The 18,879-nt window shown below is 53.7% G+C and overlaps 1 protein-coding gene across 1 annotated transcript; it reads left to right on the top strand.

Moving 5' to 3' along the window:
* The first annotated feature begins 5,407 nt into the window (after positions 1 to 5,407).
* PES1 (pescadillo ribosomal biogenesis factor 1) lies at positions 5,408 to 18,594 on the top strand. The gene is made up of 15 exons (XM_020913815.2): positions 5,408 to 5,519; positions 8,152 to 8,231; positions 9,179 to 9,332; positions 10,439 to 10,548; positions 11,966 to 12,137; positions 12,215 to 12,304; positions 14,277 to 14,393; positions 14,505 to 14,579; positions 14,711 to 14,797; positions 14,941 to 15,071; positions 15,197 to 15,322; positions 15,457 to 15,641; positions 16,081 to 16,295; positions 16,438 to 16,599; positions 18,093 to 18,594. The coding sequence occupies exons 1-15, from the start codon at positions 5,496 to 5,498 to the stop codon at positions 18,174 to 18,176; spliced, it is 1,812 nt and encodes a 603-aa protein (XP_020769474.2). The 5' UTR covers positions 5,408 to 5,495; the 3' UTR covers positions 18,177 to 18,594.
* The last annotated feature ends 285 nt before the right edge of the window (positions 18,595 to 18,879 follow it).

Raw genomic sequence — 18,879 nt, 5'->3', positions numbered from 1 at the left:
GATACATCAGTATGAGTTCAGGGTTAGCTTAATACAGACATAGATGGTTGCATCCAGAACTAGTGACAAGTATGTGTGTACACAACAGAATAGTACTCACAAACATACCTTTTGCTCTGTCAGCTGAGATACCACAATAGCAATAAGATTACCAAGTGCCTAGATTTTGGTTTATAATAACCATTCTCCAATTAAAGAAACCAGGTTCCCCTGGTATATAAAAGGAACCAGGCTGATTCCCTGATAGCTCAGTTGGTAAAGAATCCGCCTGCAATGCAGGAGACCCTGGTTCGATTCCTGGGTCGGGAAGATCCCCTGGAGAAGGGATAGGCTACCCACTCCAGTATTCTTGGGCTTCCCTTTGATTCAGCTGGTAAAGAATCCGACCACAATGTGGGAGACCTGGGTTCAATCCCTGGGTTGGGAAGATCCCCTGGAGAAGGGATAGGCTACCCACTCCAGTATTCTGGCCTGGAGAATTCCATGGACTGTATATGTATAGTCCATGGGGTCGCACAGAGTCAGACACAACGGAGTGACTTTCACTCACTTTCGCTTTCACTTCCCCTAATATGGCTGACACCAGGACTAGGACAAGAAATATGCGAGATAAGTCTGGTGCATTTTATAAGGCCGGAATGTAAGGAAGTGTGTGCCACACAGGGTATGTCAGAAAGATACAAAAGCAAACTCAAACGGCCCTCTAGTGGCCAAAGCTGGAACATTTCGAGCAATAAAATAAAGTGATGTTAGACTATAACCTTGGAGAAGGATATGGCAACCCACTCCAGTATTCTTGCCTGGAGAATCCCAGGGATGGTGGAGCCTGGTGGGCTGCCGTCTGTGAGGTCGCACAGAGTCGGACACGACTGAAACGACTTAGCAGCAGCAGCAGCAGCAGGCTATAACCAGGCCTTCCCTCATAGCTCAGTTGGTAAAGAATCCGCCTGCAATGTGGGAGACCTGGGTTGGAGACCTGGGTTCAATCCCTGGGTTGGGAAGATCGCTTGGAGAAGGGAAAGGCTACCCACTCCAGTATTCTTGCCTGGAGAATCCCATGGACAGAGGAGCCTGGTGGGCTACATACAGTCTACATGGTCGCAAAGAGTCAGACACGACTGAGCACATGTACAAGATACAACTGAGTCACTTTTTTATACACCTGAAACTAATACATGGTAAAATAACTATATTTCGATTAAAAAAATTTTTTTAAAGAGACCCCAGAGACAGCCCTCACTCCTTCAGCCCTGTGAGGACACAGTGAAAAGGTGGCTGTCTATAAACCAGAAACCTGGCCTTCTCCAGACACCAAATATGTTGACCCCTTGGTCATGGACTTTCTAGCCTCCAGAACTGTGAGAAGTAAATTTTTGTTGTTTACAAGCTACTTATGGGATTTTGTTATACCCATTGGACAGACTAAGACAAATGGATGAGAGACAAATCTCTCTCGCAGAACAATTTCCAGTAATGAACATAGATACACTGCCTTTAAGAAGCGGAAGTGTAACTCCGCAGTTTTTAAGTGTGGGCTGTTCCAAGTGCTTCCAAAAATTACAGTATGAAAAAGGGGTGGGACGAAGAGCATGTTTACAGAGGAGAAACTTGACAAGCACTGCCTTGACCAAATGACCAAAGCCAACATGAACAGCGATAAATCATGTTGACAGCGTACACCCTTGACAGGATGTAATGAAAATAGCACTTCGCCTCTGTGGTCCTCCTCCAACCCACAGTTTAACTATGAGTTTAAAAAAAAAGAAATAAGACAAATTCCAAAGAAGACACATTCTACAAAATACCTGACCGGGACTCCTCAAAGCTGTCAAAGTCATCACAAACAAAGAAGATCTTAGAAACTGTCACAGCCAAGAGGAGCCTAAGGAGACATGACAACTAAATGTAACATGACATCTTGACACAGAAGGGGAAAAGGGATAATAGCTTAAAAAATAAGGAAATCTGAATAACGTATGTTAATAATAAAGTATTGACATTGGCTCATTAATTGTAACAAATATACCATATTGTTAGATGTTAATATTAAGAGATTCTATGCTTTTTGCTGCTGCTGCCGTCAAGGGTCCAGGTTCAGTCCCTGGTCAGGGAATTAACATCCCACAAGTTTTAAAAAATAATAATAAGAGAGACTGACTGTGAGGTACATGGGAACTCTTTGCACTATCTACTCAATTTTTATGTAAAGCTAAAACTGTTCTAGGGCTTCGCTGGTGGTTCAGTGGTAAAGAATCCACCTGCCAATGCAGGAGATGCAGTTTCGATCACTGGGTCTGGAATATCCCCTGGAGAAGAAAATGGCAATTCACTCCAGTATTCTTGCCTGGGAAATCCCATGGACAGAGGAGCCTGGTAGGCTACAGTCCAAGGGATTGCAAAAGAGTCAGACACGACTTAGCCACTAAACAACAACAAAGTTGTTCTAAAAAAATAAAGTCTATTTTTTTTTAAAGGAGGAATTTCTTTAAAATGATCATCTCATCACTTTTGTGGACTTTGCAGGTACTTTTGCTGGTGCTCTTAAATAAGTCATTCCATGTTGTGGAGGGTCTACTGATTTTAAGCCACTTGGGGGTCTTCTGGGAGACTAGGTTAAAGGTGAAGCTATTTTACCAGTTGCAAAAAGATTCACTCACATCTTAATTTTAATTGTTCTTAGTAGAAACCAAAATATTTGTATCATCTTTTTGAAAGTTTGTCAAATATCATAGTTGATTGATTTCAATTTTGTCTCAACCAACCCTTTCATACTAACTTTATGCTTCATTTTGCAAGTTTAAATTGACTGCTGCCGGATCCATTTAGTTTTATTCCTTGGTCCAAAATAAGCCAACTCATGTTTGGCAGTTCCGCACTTGGTTCCCAAAGCCCAGCTATTTTTGACCAGGGCTCAGTGACAAGCCAGGAGGGCTTTCTTCAATGGTGTCCACTTCTCTGCAGTAGATGGCATGACCTGCGGAGAATTCCAGAGTTCTGCCTTGTGATTCACGAACTGAGGCTTGCCATAAGCTCCATACTGCCACCTTCCGTCCACTGACCCCACCAACACCACAGCGTCGGCTGGAGCGGATGGTCCAAGTGGGGCACTGTTTGCTCTGCAAGCAGGACCTGCTTCAGAGCCCTATCTTCACTTACCCTGCCTGATTAGCATGATATCAATATAACAGATCAGTGTAACATCTGTGGGCTGTCCCCATGATCCAGATCTCCTCAGACTAATATTATGAGGGAAAGCAGGAGAGTAAACATAGCCCCAACGTAAAGCTGGATGAATATTACTGTCAGTTCCATGAGATTGAGAACAGTTTCTGATTCTTCTTTTTTTTTTTTTTTTTGGTCCTCAAGGTATGCAGGATCTTAGTTCCCCAACCTGGGATCGAACCTACCTCCTGCAATGGAAGCATGGAGTCTTAACCACTGGACTGCCAGGGAAGTCTCTGATCCTCTTTTCTAAGTGGATGGAAAAGAATGTACTTGCTTAATCAATTTCAGGAAACCATATACCTAGGGCTTCCTGGTGGCTCAGTCAGTAACGAATCCACCTGCCAATGCAGGAGACCCAGGTTTGATCCCTGAGTTGGGAAGATCCCCTGGAGAAGGGAATGACAACCCGGTCCAGTATTCTTGCTAATTTGCTTTAGCAATGAAACAATTTCAAGCACAGCAATTGTGATCAGGGCTGTTACTTGGTTGAGTACACAGTAATCTACAGTCATTCTCCATAATCAATCCAGTTTCTGCAAATATCAGACTGATGAATTAAACAGAGATGTGATAGAGACTGGGCTTCTCTTGATGGCTCGGCAGGTAAAGAATCCGCTTGCAATGCAGGAGACACAGGAGATGTGTTTAATTCCTGGGTCGGGAAGATCCCTTGGAGGAGGGCATGGCAATCCACTCCAGTAGTCTTGCCTGGAGAATCCCATAGACAGAGGAGCCTGGTGGGCTATAATCCAAAGGGTCCAAAGGAGCTGGATACAACTGAGCAACTAACACACACTTGTGACAGAGACCGCCACCTCAGCACTATTTGGAGCCTTCATGGTGGTACCAATCTCTGCCATCCTTCCCTCTCTCCTACGCTGTTTCTGGAACACTCCTCAGTCTTCTGCTGTGAGCACCACATGACTCTGGTTTTCCTCACCTGTCTGGAAAGTTCCTGCAAAGTCTTTGAATCACCTTCTCCTGTTCAGTTTTTGTTCATTTCTTGCTGTTTGTAGAATAACTAGGTTTTTACTTTGTGTGTGTGTGTTAGTTGCTTAGTTGTGTCCGACTCTTTAAAACCCCATAGACTGCAGCCCACCAGGCCCCTCTGCCCATGGGATTCTCCAGGCAAGAACACTGGAGTGGGTTGCCATTGCCTTCACCAAAAGGAACTATAGAAAGAAAGTGAAGTCGCTCAGTCGTGTCCAACTCTTTGCCATCCCATGGACTGCAGCCTACCAGCCTCCTCCATCCACGGAATTTTCCAGGAGTCCTGGAGTGGGTTGCCATTTCCTTCTCCATTACTTTATTTTAGCTTTAATTAAAAGTATATATTAGGGTTTCCCTGGGGGCCCGGTGGTAAGGAACCGCCTGCCAATGCAGGAGACACGGGTTCTATCCCTGATCCTGGGAGATCGCACATGCTGCGAACAACTAAGCCCATACACCACGACTACCGAGCCCGTGGCAACGGGATCTTAGCTCCTCGACCAGGGATCGAACCTGCGTCCGGTGAGGAATTGTGGCGTCTTGACAAGCGGACCACCAGGGAGGGCCCTCAATGGTCATTTAAAATATACAGAACACGAGTTTTGTAACTCTGCTTGGCCTTTCGTCATTTTTCAACCCTCTGCTGAGGCTCAGAAAGTGTAAGCGGCCTCTCGAATCTCTCCACCTGTGTGAGGAAAAAAGTCGCTTGTGCTCTACGTAGCCCTAACAGCCAACGGACACCAGGCAAAGCCAATGGCCAACAGCGAAGAGAGAGCAGCCTCATTTACCGCCAAGAAGGCCTCTCAGACAAACGAGACGAATTCCGACGACGCCCAGCAACCGTTACCATAACAACGTAACCCGCTCCCGCACAAAAGAACGCGGTTCCCCTCTGCATCCCAGAAGGCGCTGCGCCGCCTCTAAGCCTTCCGCCCCCTTCCATCCCAAAATGCAACGGGGCTCACTACGTCAAGTGCCTGTCATCAGGATGATTATAAAAATGCCCGAATATCCGCCTTTGCCTAAGCATTAAAAATGTCTGTAAGAGGCTCATAGATGGGAAAGAGCCCGAAAGATCAGTCTTAGAGATTTTTCTCAGACGGTTTAGTTATAAATCTCGAGGAGAAATGTCCATCTTTCCCTAGATTTTCTCAGGCACCTCATTGGGCAGCTCGCGCAGGCCGGCGGCGTGGGGGCCTCGGGGTCCTACTCGGGGCACATGTGGAAGGAAGCGGCGGTGTCTGTCCGCGCGGCGCCTGCAGACCATCCAGCGTGGAACCATGGGAGGCCTGGAGAAGAAGAAGGTGATGGGCGAGAGGCCGGGGCAGTGGGCTGGGGCTGCCCCAGGAGGTGGGAGACGGGAGCGATGGAGCCTGGGGATTCCCCGGCCTTGGACCCTCATGGGTGCAGAAGCGGCTAGGATCAACATGACAGGAGACAGCAGCCAGAAGGGATCAAATGATGGGCCGGGACGGCAGTACTCGCTGTGAAATCTGAAAAAGAAACCTGGGGTAGACCTGTGAAAGAGTTGAGGTTACCAGGCAAAGCTCCACCCCAAAAAAGGCCGAGCTTGAGGACAACTCATTACTGAAAGTGATGAGCCTAATGTAGAGCTCACCATTTTGTCGAGTTCATCGTCCCTAAGACTAGTGGCTCCCTTTTCTGTTGAATCAGGCCTTGTTCTAGACATTGGGGATGGAGACATAAACAACCAGATGTGGTCTCTGCATTCCGAGAGCTGTTTCTTGTGGGGAAGTTGGACACTAAACAACCAAATAAAATGGTCACAAACAAGCCTGGCAGGGGGAAATCTAAGTGCCAAGGTCCTTAGGTGGAAAGGGCTTATTGTGTGCAAGAAATCAAATGATATCAGGATGGCTGGGGAATAAGTTAAACCAAGGTAAGAGTGGCATCTAGTGAAGTTGGGGTTGGACAGGGACTGGGTCATGCAAGGGTGTCAGACACAAGAAACTGGATTTTATTCAAAGTGCAGTAAGAATCAACTAAAGAGAGAGAACATGATTCATCTTTCAAGGAGTTGTTCTTGTCGCTGTAGGGAGAATCGTCTTGGTGGTAGGAAGAGATTAGAGAGGGGATGAGGAAGATATAGTTGCCTCAGTTGTTTCTTTCAACTCGAAAGTTTGTACTGCTGATTTGTTGTTGTTTGTTTGACCTGGTCTCAGTTGTAGCTTGAGGAATCATCTTTATAGGATGTGGTATCTTTAGTTGCAGCATGTGAACTCTTAGTTACATGGGGGATCTAGTCCCCTGACCAGGGATCGAACCTGGGCCCCCTGCATTGGGAGGGTGGAGCCTTAACCACTGAACCACCCAGGCAGGTCCTGACTGCCAATTTTTTTGTAAACCCAGCCGGCTATTGAGTACCCAGAAAGTGCTCACAATTGAAGCTATAAAGATACAGGATAGCAAACCTGAGCTTGAGACACAGATGCAGACATGTCAGTGGATCGTGACAGTTTTAAAGCTGAGTTTCACAACCGTTTTGACATTTTGAGCCAGATAACTATTGTGGGGAGGGTTATGCTGTGTGTTTGTAGGATGTTTAGCAGCGTTCCTGACCTCTTACCTGCTAGGTGCCAGTAACACCTAACAGCCCCAAGTGCAGAATCCATCCCCTTGTATACCCGGGGAGAAAAGTCATCCCAGTTATCTTTATCTCCTTAAGATTTGAAAGGATAAGAATGGTGACAGTGTGGCATAGGGCAGTGGAAAACAGTTTTAACAAAAGCAGAAAGTCATCTTTGTGTCCCCAGGATTTGGCATGGGCCTGATCCCCAGTAGATGGGTAATAAATGTCTGAAGGTTACGAGTGAAGGCGGGGCATGTTTTGTGACTGTGGGGTTGTTCATAACATACCCTCAGGAGGTTACGGGTTTATCCCTTTGGAGCCAGACCTGCCCATGGAGGCCTGTGCTGTCTTACTCCAGCGGGAGACCTAGCTGGGGAAGGATGTGCTTGGTTACCTTGCAGGGAGCTGGTTCAGTGTGCTGCTGCCCGATCGGGATTCAGAACCTTGATTGTGAGGCAGCATCCGGCGCTGCACACATCCAGGTGGTTGCACAAGACCACTTGGTCTTCGGGGGCAGGTAGAGAACAGGTCTTTTGTCTTTTATTTCCCTCCTAGCATCTAGCTAAATGAACACTTGGAACATAGTAGAGGTTTTGTGATTGTTTGCTGAATGAATGAATGAGGGGAAGGAGAGAGGCTGTGTGGCTTAGAGTGTGCATTTTCAACCAGACAGTGTCATCTCCAACAGAACAGGAATTGGTTGGGGGACATGGTAGATATTACAATGATGTGTGTCCCTCTAAAGGACCACATTACATAAAGAGAGCTGTAGTATATCTATGGTGTTAACATTTTGGGAGGCTGTGAGAGAGGGTGATGAAACGGGAGAAGAGGTCTAACAAGGCCTCCAGTGGTGGAAAGGCTGGTTATAATGAAAAAGAAGTTGAGAACCCTGGCTTAGTGGATGAGGCACTCAGGCTCTGGGATTGGACCTAGGTCTGAATGCAGCCCCAGCTCTTAGAAAGCTGTGTGACCCCGGCGGGTTATTTTTCTGAGCCTGTTTTCCCCCCTTGTGAAATGAGACTTTTAATGGCACCCACCTCACAGTGTTGTGGGGATTAAATGAAGTAACATGTACAAATCAGTAATCATCATGGTCGATACTTAGAGCTACTGCTAAGGGCTTGGCATAGCACCTGATCCACAGCAACCTCACAGTGCCCGCATTGCACAGATGTGTGTGTCCTCCGTGTTGACTGCTGTGAAGACGGTGCAGGCACGCTTCCTCCCCACGGCCTCTTGGCCATGAATCCACAGCAGTGGTCACCTTTTGCATGAGCAATGTCCAGAAGTGGCTGTCCGCTGCTGCAGCCATTGCTAATGGAGAATTGATTTTCCTCCCCAAGTACGAACGAGGTTCTGCCACCAACTACATCACCCGAAACAAAGCCCGGAAGAAGCTGCAGCTGAGCCTGGCCGACTTCAGGTGGGCAGTAAGATCGCTTTGCCTTCTTATCATTTAAGTGTTCACTGGAGTAGCTCTTCGAATTCCCCTCAAGGGCTTTTCTTTTGCATTCACAACTTGAGTGACTACGTGTAAGAAGCCTAGCTTTCGACCTGTCTCAGGTTTCAACACCCCTTTCTCCCTTAGCTTAGTCATATCTAGCTTTTGATTTAAAGTGAGAGACCTGGGATTCTTCCTTCCACTGAAACACTTAGAGGCCATTGTAGGGTTATTTATTGACCTAATATCAATGCTGTGTCTCAGGGAGTAAGGAGATCTGGGGAGAGGGAGAGAGACTGGGCAGTAGCCAGTCGGGTGGAGCAGTCAGAATACACAGCGTTTATTGATTAAGTTAATCATCTTAGACCAGTGTGATGTGTGGTGCCCTAAAGTTGATTGTAACAGCATCATCACAGATCACTAATCACAGATCACCATCACAAATATAATAATGAGGAAAAAGTTTGAAATATTGTGAGAATTAGCGGAATGTTTCATAGGCATGAAGTGAGCAGATGTTGGCTCTGATAGACTTGCTGAGTGCAGGGTTGCTCAAACCTCCAGTTTGTTAAAAAAAAAAAAAAAAGCTAAGCTATATATGTGAAGTGCAGTAAATGAAATGCAGTAAAACAAAGTATACCTGTATGTGGCTGAAACACTGATTTCTCAGCAAGGCCCTTCCTGACTCCCCTTGCTGAAAGAGGTACCTGCAGGTGGCCTCTGCTGATATTCCTACTAGTCTCCTTTCTGGTGCTTGGGACATCTTGCATGTATTTTTCAGGAACTTGTGATGGTCAGGCTCCTACCTGAGGATGTGAGCTTTCCCGAGGGCGGGGCTCCTGTAATCTCGGTTCTCTGTGGTTTTTCAGGCCCAGCATGGCCAGTGCTCAGCACATTTGCTGATAGAAGGAATGGCATTTGTCTTCCAGGCGGCTGTGCATCCTGAAAGGCATTTATCCCCATGAACCCAAACACAAGAAGAAGGTTAACAAGGGCTCCACGGCGGCCCGCACCTTTTACCTCATCAAAGATATCAAGTTCCTCCTCCATGAACCCATCGTCAACAAGTTCCGGGAGTACAAGGTGAGGCCCGGCTCCGGGGCCTGCAGGGGCCCCTACCCAGCTCTATGGAGACCCGCTAACACTGATCTCAAGCAGGTTGTTTGACCTCTGGGAGCAAGTCTCTACAAAGGGTAAGGTAATTCTGCCTTCAAATTGTGTTGGGGGAATTGACTGAGCTCTTTCTGTGTGGAAATCATTTACACAGAACCTGGCCAGTGATTAACACTTTACTTGTCATACCTTTCCCCTAGTTCTTTGGGGGAAAAGTAAATTAATTGCCTGTGAGGCAAAGATTGTAGTCTTTCAAGGTCTCTCTGGTGTATTTTCTGCCCAAGGAAACCCATCTGATTCCAGTTCTTTCTGAAATCGCTCCCAGGAGATCAAGCTTTTCATTCCGCAGATAGAAACCATTAAAATGCTTAAATACCACAGGGAAAGTAGAGATCTAATTACTCCAAACGCAAATAATTGGAAGTAGACTGCTGGTACTGTAGCCTTTGCCAAGTGACAGGGCCAGGCCGAGGGGTGCAGCTGCTGGTGGCCCTCTCCCCAGAGCCCACCGGGGTGCAGCTGGGGTTTGCGGCCTCCTTAGTTCACGACACTGCACCCCTCGTGGGGCTGGTCACTGCTCACAACCACAGCGGAGGGGGCCTCCGAGCATCTGGGGAGCAGAGGACAGGCCCGCCCTGACGTGCTCGGAGGGCGGCAGCTGGTCAGTTAAAAGGATTTCCGGGGCCACCATTGACCTCGACCGTGTTTTCTCCTGTGGCCCAGCCCCACACATGGGCCCAAGACTCGTTTTGACGGACAAACAGGCTGGTGTTTCTGGCCTAACCTCCTGGCCCTGACCTGCCTCACTTCTCAGTTGGCAAATAGGGCTGAAAACGTTAAACTTCCATGTCAGCACGTCTGAGTGCTTATCATCGTTCACCCGTCCACAGTGTGGTGCGCTGGGTTGGGTTTACTGCTCCATGGAGGTGGCCAAGGGGGCAGATGGTGCCATCAAACAGCCGTGGTCGGCTTCTGGAGGCCTCGGGAGTCTCCTCAAAGCTGAGCATCCCTCCCACACAGAAGGGGTGCCCAGGATCCCCTGGCCCCACATCAGCGGTCTCCTCCTCCTCCCCCAGGTATTCGTCCGGAAGCTGCGGAAGGCCTATGGGAAGAGTGAATGGAACACGGTGGAGCGTCTGAAGGACAACAAGCCCAGCTATAAGCTTGACCACATCGTCAAGGAGCGGTGAGCTCGGGGCTGTGATCTGCGCTGGGGGCACAGTGGGGAACACGGCCAAGACCCCACCCCCAGAGCTGGCCTCCTCTTGAAGGGAGCAGACCAGGAGACAACTCCATGTTGTTCTAACGGTTACAAGCCCACACAAATGCCATGAGGGATGCTCTCCACGCAGGGAACTGGAGGACACACGTGAGTTACAGGCTGGTCAGAGGAGGTGTCTGAGGGCAGACCTTTGAGACAGCCAGGGGAAGTGTAGCTCAGGAAGAGCAAACAGCGAGTGCAAAGGCCCTGTGGTGAGAGAGAGCCAGAGTCTGGGGGTGCACGGCCTTGCATGGTCAGTTCTGTGTGTCTGGACACCTGACGTCAGCCGTTTCTTGCCCATCCTTCTCCACGGTCCCCCTCCATCACTGACTAAATCAGGGGACGCTTGGTAGTGTCTGGAGACACTTCTGGTTCCCGTCACTAGGATGGCCGAGGGGTCTCGTAGTATTTAGGGGCCACAGATGCTGCCCAGCCCCCTATGGCACACAGCACAGCCCCCACCACCCAGAACAGCCTGGCCCAAAGTGGCAGTAGTGGTGAGATTCAGAAACCCGGGGCTCCCTGCACGCCTGTCTTTCTCTTGGGGACTACTTGCCCGGGAGTGCTCAGCTCCAGCCTGGATGGACTTGGTCTAGTCAGCCGGGCCAGCCCTGGGCCAGCCAGCTGAGCAACAGCCCCGGCCTGGGAGCTCCACGGCAGGCGTTCTCACCCCCAGCCCTGCAGCCGCAAGCTGGGCGGCCCAAGAAGAGGGCCTGCTCCGAGCGGGTCCTCCGCTAACAGAGCTGGCGAGTGTGACACGGCTGTCCTGTGGAAGGAGTGAAAAAAAAAAAGGTGCACAAGAAAAAAGCAAGTGTCTGGATTCATGCACACACCATGTGGCAGTATGATGGCGCTCCCGTTCTGCGTCGCCCACTCCTCAGCCGTTGCTCAAGAATGAATGGCCGCTGGTGCTTCTAGGAAGGGCTCGGTGGTTGGGGTGGTCTGTGAGGTGGAGAGGAGACGTGGAAACATCCGAGGGGCTGACTGAGGCTCGGGCCCCTGAAACCGGAAGCCTAGCGCCCTCCTGTTGTCTCACGAGAGGCCCCCCGCAGGCCTTTCTTCTGTCTCGCGCTGTGTCTGAGGACCCGGCCTCCCCTCCCGACCCTTAGAGCTAAGCGGGCTCGTCCTAGTTCCGCAGAGCCTCCCAAGGCCACGGGGAAGCCGGTGCTGCCAGGCCCCCGGGGTGTGGCCCGGCTCCCTGTCCAGGAGATGGTGGTGGCCTGGCCGGGCCTGGCGCGGGGAACGGGGCCTCTGGGGTGGCTGACGGGTGGGGGCAGCGGGGTCGCAGGCCCGTGGGAGACCAGGCGGAGCAGCCTTGTGAGCGCCCCCCCCGGCTGCGCAGGTACCCCACGTTCATCGACGCGCTGCGGGACTTGGACGACGCCCTGTCCATGTGCTTCCTCTTCTCCACCTTCCCGCGCACCGGCAAGTGCCACGTGCACACCATCCAGCTCTGCCGCCGGCTGGCCGTGGAGTTCATGCACTACGTCATCGCCGCCCGCGCCCTGCGCAAGGTGAGCCCGGGCGCCGGCGGGGCCCCACCCCCCGCCCCCAGCCGCGGGGCCTCACACGCCCCGCTCCTCCTCCGCAGGTCTTCCTGTCCATCAAAGGCATCTACTACCAGGCCGAGGTGCTGGGCCAGCCGATCGTGTGGATCACGCCCTACACCTTCTCCCACGACGTGAGTGTTTCCCCGGGGAGGGGCTTGTGCGGGCCGTGGCTCCCTCTCTGGTTCCTAGCCGGAGATGAGGGGGTGGGCGGAGGAGATCGTCCTGTCCTGCAGAACCAGCTGGGGTCCTGAGTGCCGGCCGGGTGTGGCGACGGTGGGGGGAGTGTGTGGTAACAGGAGCCTGAGCCAGCCTGGCTGCCGTACCTGCTGGCTGTTGGCCTCGGACAGGTTCCCCTACCTCGCGCGTTTAATAAGGGGCCTGCACTTCTGAGCCTTTGTCCTGAGGGTTTGAGGGAGAAGAGCTTGCCCAGTGCCCAGTGCTCAGGGGTCGCGGAAAGAAGAGTGAGCAGCGGCCGGGAGGAGCACGCCTGTGTGCACGGCCTTACGCAGAGCCCAGCCTGCCTCCGACCCTCTGGGTCCTCACCCGGCTTTCTCTGTCTTTTTAGACTGGGAGTTTGGGGCAGGATCCATGAAGAGAAATGCTGACTTGGCCTCCAGATGGGGGTTGTCAGCCCCACAGGGTCACAGCTGATTTCTCTGGTGGGCCCGCGTCGGCCCGGCTTCATGCTCACACCCTGAGCAGAAACTGCTGCCTTCAGCAGAGACCTGGCTAGGTGGTGGGTTCGCTGCCCAGGGAGCGGGTGCTCCAGCGTGAGCGCATAGTCGGACTCCGCTGGGCCCCTCCCTACTCCTTACTCTGGGCTAGGTTGGGGAGCCGCGGGCCGGAAGCCCTCTGAGGCCTAGCAGTGGGGATTGGTGGCAGCCTCTGTGGGTGAGAGGTGCTTGGCCCCCAGCAGCCCCTGTGTCTGCTCCAGGGGCCGGCGTGTGTGAGTCCGTGCTCTTCTCTGTTTATTCCCTGCCCCGTCCCTCCTCTCCCCGTCCTTCCTGCCCGCCTGCCCTCCTTCTCCAGCCCTCCCTCTCCTTCCTGCTCTCTGATGTCCCACCCCCGCACTGCTCAGACTGGCCTTTGTCTGTCCCTCTGGGGTGAATAGGGCCCTATGGTGGCTGGCCTCCACACAGCTGGCCCTGGAGGCGCGGGGGAGGGCACGGGCCGCCCCTTTCTCCTTCCTCTGACCAGCGCACTGCCGCTGCCTCCTCCCAGCAGGAGGATGGGGGACCCGGGCTGGGTCAGAGCTGGGGCCCTCATGTGCCCCCTCCTCCCCCTGCTCCGCCCCTGCACAGACAGTGCTGGGCTCCCAGCAGCAGGACCCAGGCATGTAGTGGGGTTCACGGCGCTGCTGGGCCGTGGGGGAGTCGCTGCTCACGTGCCCCCAGGCCTCTGAAAGAACCGAGGTATCAACGGGGGGGACAGGTGGGACTGTGCTGTTTTTGCCCAGGCAGGCAGGATTTCTCAAGAGCACCCTGAAGCTGGGCCAGGCGGCTGCCCAGCCCGTCCTGGGTCCTCAGGCTGTGCCTTTGTCTCTGGTTTGGGCCTGAGGCAGGGTTGGATTCTGAGTATTGGTCCGAAAGGTCCCGCCAGGGCTCGTGGGTGCAGTGTGCCCTCTGCCCACTGCCCCAGCTGTCCCCATCCAGGCAGGTGGGCTGTTCCAGGGCCACCTCGCCCATCCGGGCCCCCAGGTCCTCGTGGGCTAGCCCCAGAGGAGACAGTAAATGAAAATTGTGAGCTGGGCGGTAGAGCAGGCGTGAGCAGCCTCTGCAGGGATGGAAGTCTCACCTGCAGAGTGAGGGGGTGGTGGGCATCAGCCAGTCCTGGGCACCTCAAGGCAAAGGTTTCCCTTTCTCATCACTAGCGGGGATCCGGCTCTAGTCTCCAGGACAGCCCTTGGGACCCTTGTCCAGACCCTGACTGGTGCCCAGGATGCTCCTGGGTGGGGACCCCCTGGACTCTGCCCAAGGGGCCAAGTTCTGAAGGCAGGGAGGCCCCGAGGGCCCTCCTGGTCCTCAGGCAGCCAGCACCCCCGCCCGGGTGGCTGTCTGTGTGCTCCCTGCACTGACGCTGCCTCCACGCCTGCTGTATCTGCAGCATCCGACAGATGTGGACTACAGGGTCATGGCCACGTTTACCGAGTTCTACACCACCTTGCTGGGCTTCGTCAACTTCCGCCTCTACCAGTCTCTCAACCTGCACTACCCGCCCAAGGTAGGCCCTGCCCTCGCCTTCTCCCCACCGGGCGGGGGCACGGCCTCTGCCCGCAGGGAGGTGGGGGCTGGGGCCTCCCCTTCCTCTGACCAACCCCTCCTCGCCTCCCAGCTTGAGAGTCAGGTCCACACAGAAGCGAAGACCAGCGAGGACACCTACGCGCTGGACTCAGAGAGCTCTCTGGAGGTGAGAGGGGCTTCCAGCGCCGGCCGTGCATCCCCCAGAACCCAAACCCACTGAGAGCCGTCCCAGAGTGGCCAGTGCTCCCTCTCCCCCGCCTGCAAGCAGCGTCTCTACGGCCCCGCTTCTTTCCGCAGAAACTGGCCGCCCTCAGTGCCAGTCTGGCCCGTGTGGTGGTGCCCACGGAGGAGGAAGCCGAGGTGGACGAGTTTCCTGCTGATGGGGTGAGCACTGCGCGGCCTTCTGGAGGCGGGCCGGGGGGCCTGAGGGGTGTAGGAGGAAACTGGGGAGGGGCTGGTCTCCAGCTTCTGCCTCCCGTGGGGGTGCGGGTGGGCCTGACAGTGTGAGCGGCCCCTCCTCCTGGCAGGAGATGGCGGCGCAGGAGGAGGACCGCAGGAAGGAGCTGGAGGCGCAGGAAAAGCACAAGAAGCTCTTCGAGGGCCTGAAGTTCTTCCTGAACCGCGAGGTGCCCCGCGAGGCCCTGGCCTTCGTCATCAGGTGGGGGCCTGACCGCACCGGCCGGGTCCCGCCCTGGAACAGGGACCCTGGGGGCGGGAACAGGTGTGTCCTGGGAGGGTGAGCTTGTGCCTGAGGACCCTCATGGGCTCCCCTTGTGCCTGTAGGAGTTTTGGGGGGATCGTGTCCTGGGACAAATCTCTGTGCATCGGGGCCACCTATGACGTCACAGACCCCGGCATTACCCACCAGATTGTCGACCGACCTGGGCAGCAGACCCCGGTCATCGGGAGGTAGGCCCCCGAGAACCTCTTCTTCCTCTGCGTGTTTGGGTTTCTGGGAGCAGAGGTCTGTGTCCAGGGCCCTGCAGATGCAGCCAGGTCCTCGGGGGGGCCCCGTGACTCTCTCCGCTCCCGCCCTGTGCCAGGTACTACGTGCAGCCCCAGTGGGTGTTTGACTCGGTGAACGCCCGGCTCCTCCTCCCCGTGGCGGACTACTTCCCGGGGGTGCAGCTGCCCCCGCACCTCTCGCCCTTCGTGACAGAGAAGGAAGGCGACTATGTGCCCCCGGAGAAACTGAAGCTCCTGGCCCTGCAGCGGGGCGAGCACCCAGGTGCGTGGAGGAAGCCGGACCGGGTGGGCTGGGCATGCTCCTCCAGGCCGGCCTCAGCTCCCAGGGCTCAGCTGGCTGCTTCCCTGATTGCCTACGGGGCACGTTCCAGAGAACTGGGCAGTCAGTGGGGACACAAAGCCCTGTACATCCTCCCTGGAGTAACACGGCTTAGGAGGAGGAAATGTTTGTGTCCTGGACTCTCGTGTCACTTGATGTCCAGGATAACTGAGCAGAATGGTCTGGAAGTTTCCGTGGGAGGCAGCAGAACTGAGGGGTGGGGAGCCTGGAGTTTGTGCTGAAGGCAGCTGGGCCCAGGGGGAAGTGCTGGGGGGCCGTGGCTGAGCCAGCCCTGCTCTGCCCCTAGAACGTCCGCTGCTGGTTCTCACACCGCCAGGGGAAGGGCAGACCCCCAGGGTGCAGAATTCTTGGTTCTTTGTAGGAAACTTGAATGAATCTGAGGAGGAGGACGAGGAGGAAGACGACGAAGGTGATGACGAGGAAGAGGGAGAAAAAGAGGAGGAGGAGGAGGAAGACATGGAGGCTGATTCGGAGAAGGAGGAAGAGGCTCGGCTGACTGCCCTGGAGGAGCAGAGGCTGGAGGGGAAGACGGAGGCCCGACTGACCGTCCCGGAGGAGCCGAGGCTGGAGGGGAAGGTAGCGGGGAGTGGACCAAGGTCTCATCCTGGGAAGCAGCCCGCCACAGCCGTCTTGGTGCCAGACGGGCGTGAGCCAGAGGGGGCTGGAGGTGGAGGGTGGGGTCAGCCTCTCCCCAGCTGCATCCTCCCTGTGTCCCCAGAAGCCCAGGGTGATGGCTGGCACCGTGAAGCTGGAGGACAAGCAGCGGCTGGCCCAGGAAGAGGAGAGCGAGGCCAAGCGCCTGGCCATCATGATGATGAAGAAGCGGGAGAAGTACCTCTACAACAAGATCATGTTCGGCAAGAGGCGCAAAGTCCGCGAGGTGAGTCTCCCCGCCCCCCTGCCCCTACCCCCTCCACCTGAGGTTCAGATGGGGCCTCACAGCTGAGCTTCCAGGCCTGTCGGCTCTCCTGGGCGGACTCTGGGCCAAAAAAGAGTTTAAGACAGTACTGTGTACACCAGAAGTTGAATGGATGGGAAGGTGGCTCACCTCTCATTGCCCTTGAGGTGGTCTGGAGTAACAGCCCCCCAGTTTTCTTTTGTGCATGTAATAACACGGGTGTTCTTTGGGGGGTGTCATGCTATACAACCTGGAGGAGGGCATGGCAACCCACTCCAGTAATCTTGCCTGGAAAATTTCATGGACAGAGGAGCCTAGTGGGCTACAGTCCATGGGGTCACTAAGAGTTGGACACGACTGAAGTGACTCAGCACGCACGCACGTGCTATACATACAGCACTTTGCTTTGTTGCGCTTCACAGATGCAGTGTTTGTGGCAGCTCTATGTGGAGCAAGTCTGTTTAGCACCATTTCCCCAGTATTTTCTCATTTCATGTGTCTGTCACCAGTGATATTGGTAATTCTCACAATATTTCGGACGTTTTCATTAGTATTATTTGTTGTAGTAATGTAGTGATTGGTGTTCTTTGATGTTACCATCACTGAAAAAACCCATCACTAAAAGAGACTACCGTTCATTGAAGGCTCAGATGGTGGTTAGTATTTTGTTAGCAGTGAAGTCTTTTATAATGAATGTGTATGGATGGTGTTTGTAGACATGATGCTACTACACACTATTTAATAGACAACAGCATAGCATAAACAGAACTTTTTTGTGCACTGGGAAACCAAAAAGTTCTTGGGACTCTCTTTATTGTAATACTTGCTTTTTTGGGGTGGTGGGTGGACTCAAACCCACAGTATCTCCAGGGTCTGCCTAAATATCATTCTGCTGTGTTTGTCATTAGTATGAGCTGTTCATGGCCTCGTACAGTGCCTGCTGTATGTCATACAGCCCCTGCTGACAGGATTAGACTGTCTCCCTTTTCTAGTCATTCTCAGAAAACACTCTTAAACCCCTCTCTGCCTTACTTCCAAGTATCTCTCTGCAGGGTAAATTCTTAGGCGTGTAATTGCCAGGTGGAAAGGCCTGCCTGTTTTGGAAATAGATCATGCCAGATGGCCTAGACGAAAGGTCGGCCTACTCCAGGCCGACCCCTCCAGCAGCTCCTGGTGAAGGTTTGAAAGGCCCCAGCTTTCCCAGGCGAAGCGGGTCAGTGGGGCAGTGGGCTGCAGCCCTGGGCGCCTGCGGTGCTCCTGACTTGCCGGTGGCCCGTGAAGTAGCAGTGTCATGAGGCAAAGTGAAAACCCGGTTCCTCACCCGAGGCTCTTTGGATCGATTTCCTTTTTCCCCGTGGCGATTTGCCAGTTAGTTTTCCTGGAAGCTCTGCTTTTAAGGGGTGGCCTTGAGTAGGAGAAGGGGGAGTCCCCTTCCCTCCCTCCTCCTGCCCATCACAGCTTAATCCTCCTCGCAGGCCAACAAACTGGCGGAGAAGCGGAAAGCCCATGACGAAGCTGTGAGATCGGAGAAGAAGGCCAAGAAGGTGCGGGCGCTGTGAGCGGCAGCAGCTTCTCATCAGGCGAGGCCAGCTCACAGCAGCAGGACTGGGCAGGCACCGGAGGGCCTGGGCGTGGTGATGGACCTGGACCTTTGTGTCAGCCCTTCTCCCCGCTCTGCCGGCCCTGGCCTCCACTCATACTTGCTGGCTGGGCCCAAGGGCAGCCCCGGCCTCCCTTGGATGGAGCTCTCTGCAGTGGCTGCGCAGAGGAGAGGCTTCTGCCTAGCCAGACGTCAGTCTCCCAGGAGCCAAGTGACATGGGATTGGGGGGTGGGGGGCGACCTGCTCCTCTCTGACTGTCCCATTCACCCTGGCTTTCCACACCCCGTCCCCCACACTCGGTTGGCCCCATGTGTGATGGGCAGAGGGTGGGGAAGCATTTGTTTAATAAACAGCTGGAGTTTTGCAGCCAACTGAATCCGGTGTTCACAAGCTTCCCTGGGGTTGGAGAAGGGCCACCTCGAACCCTGTGCTCTTGGTTCTCACTGAGAGGGGCCGGACACTGCCCAGACCCCTCTGGATGTCCGTGGACCCCACATTCCAGCCTGGAGACCTTTCCTCTGTGAACATGCTTCCTCATGTGTGACCTGAGAGTAGAAATTCTGGTGCCTTTGTCCCAGGCATGGGTGGTGGGTTCAGTGACAACGTTTTAGAGACTCACTAGTACCAGGTGTCTGGTAGGCAAATTGCTCAGCGAACACCC

This window comes from Odocoileus virginianus, chromosome 12 (assembly GCF_023699985.2).
Source record: "Odocoileus virginianus isolate 20LAN1187 ecotype Illinois chromosome 12, Ovbor_1.2, whole genome shotgun sequence".
Lineage (NCBI taxonomy): Eukaryota > Metazoa > Chordata > Mammalia > Artiodactyla > Cervidae > Odocoileus > Odocoileus virginianus.
Note: the sequence above shows the minus strand (reverse complement) of the source record. Positions and strands in the feature narration are given on the sequence as shown.

Bases quoted from the DNA above. Each gene is read 5' to 3' on its own strand.
- PES1 (XM_020913815.2), top strand. From the start codon at position 5,496: ATGGGAGGCCTGGAGAAGAAGAAG. The intron at 5,520-8,151 runs GTGATGGGCGAG...TTCCTCCCCAAG, and splicing joins GAGGCCTGGAGAAGAAGAAG to TACGAACGAGGTTCTGCCAC. The intron at 16,296-16,437 runs GTAGCGGGGAGT...CTGTGTCCCCAG, and splicing joins AGCCGAGGCTGGAGGGGAAG to AAGCCCAGGGTGATGGCTGG.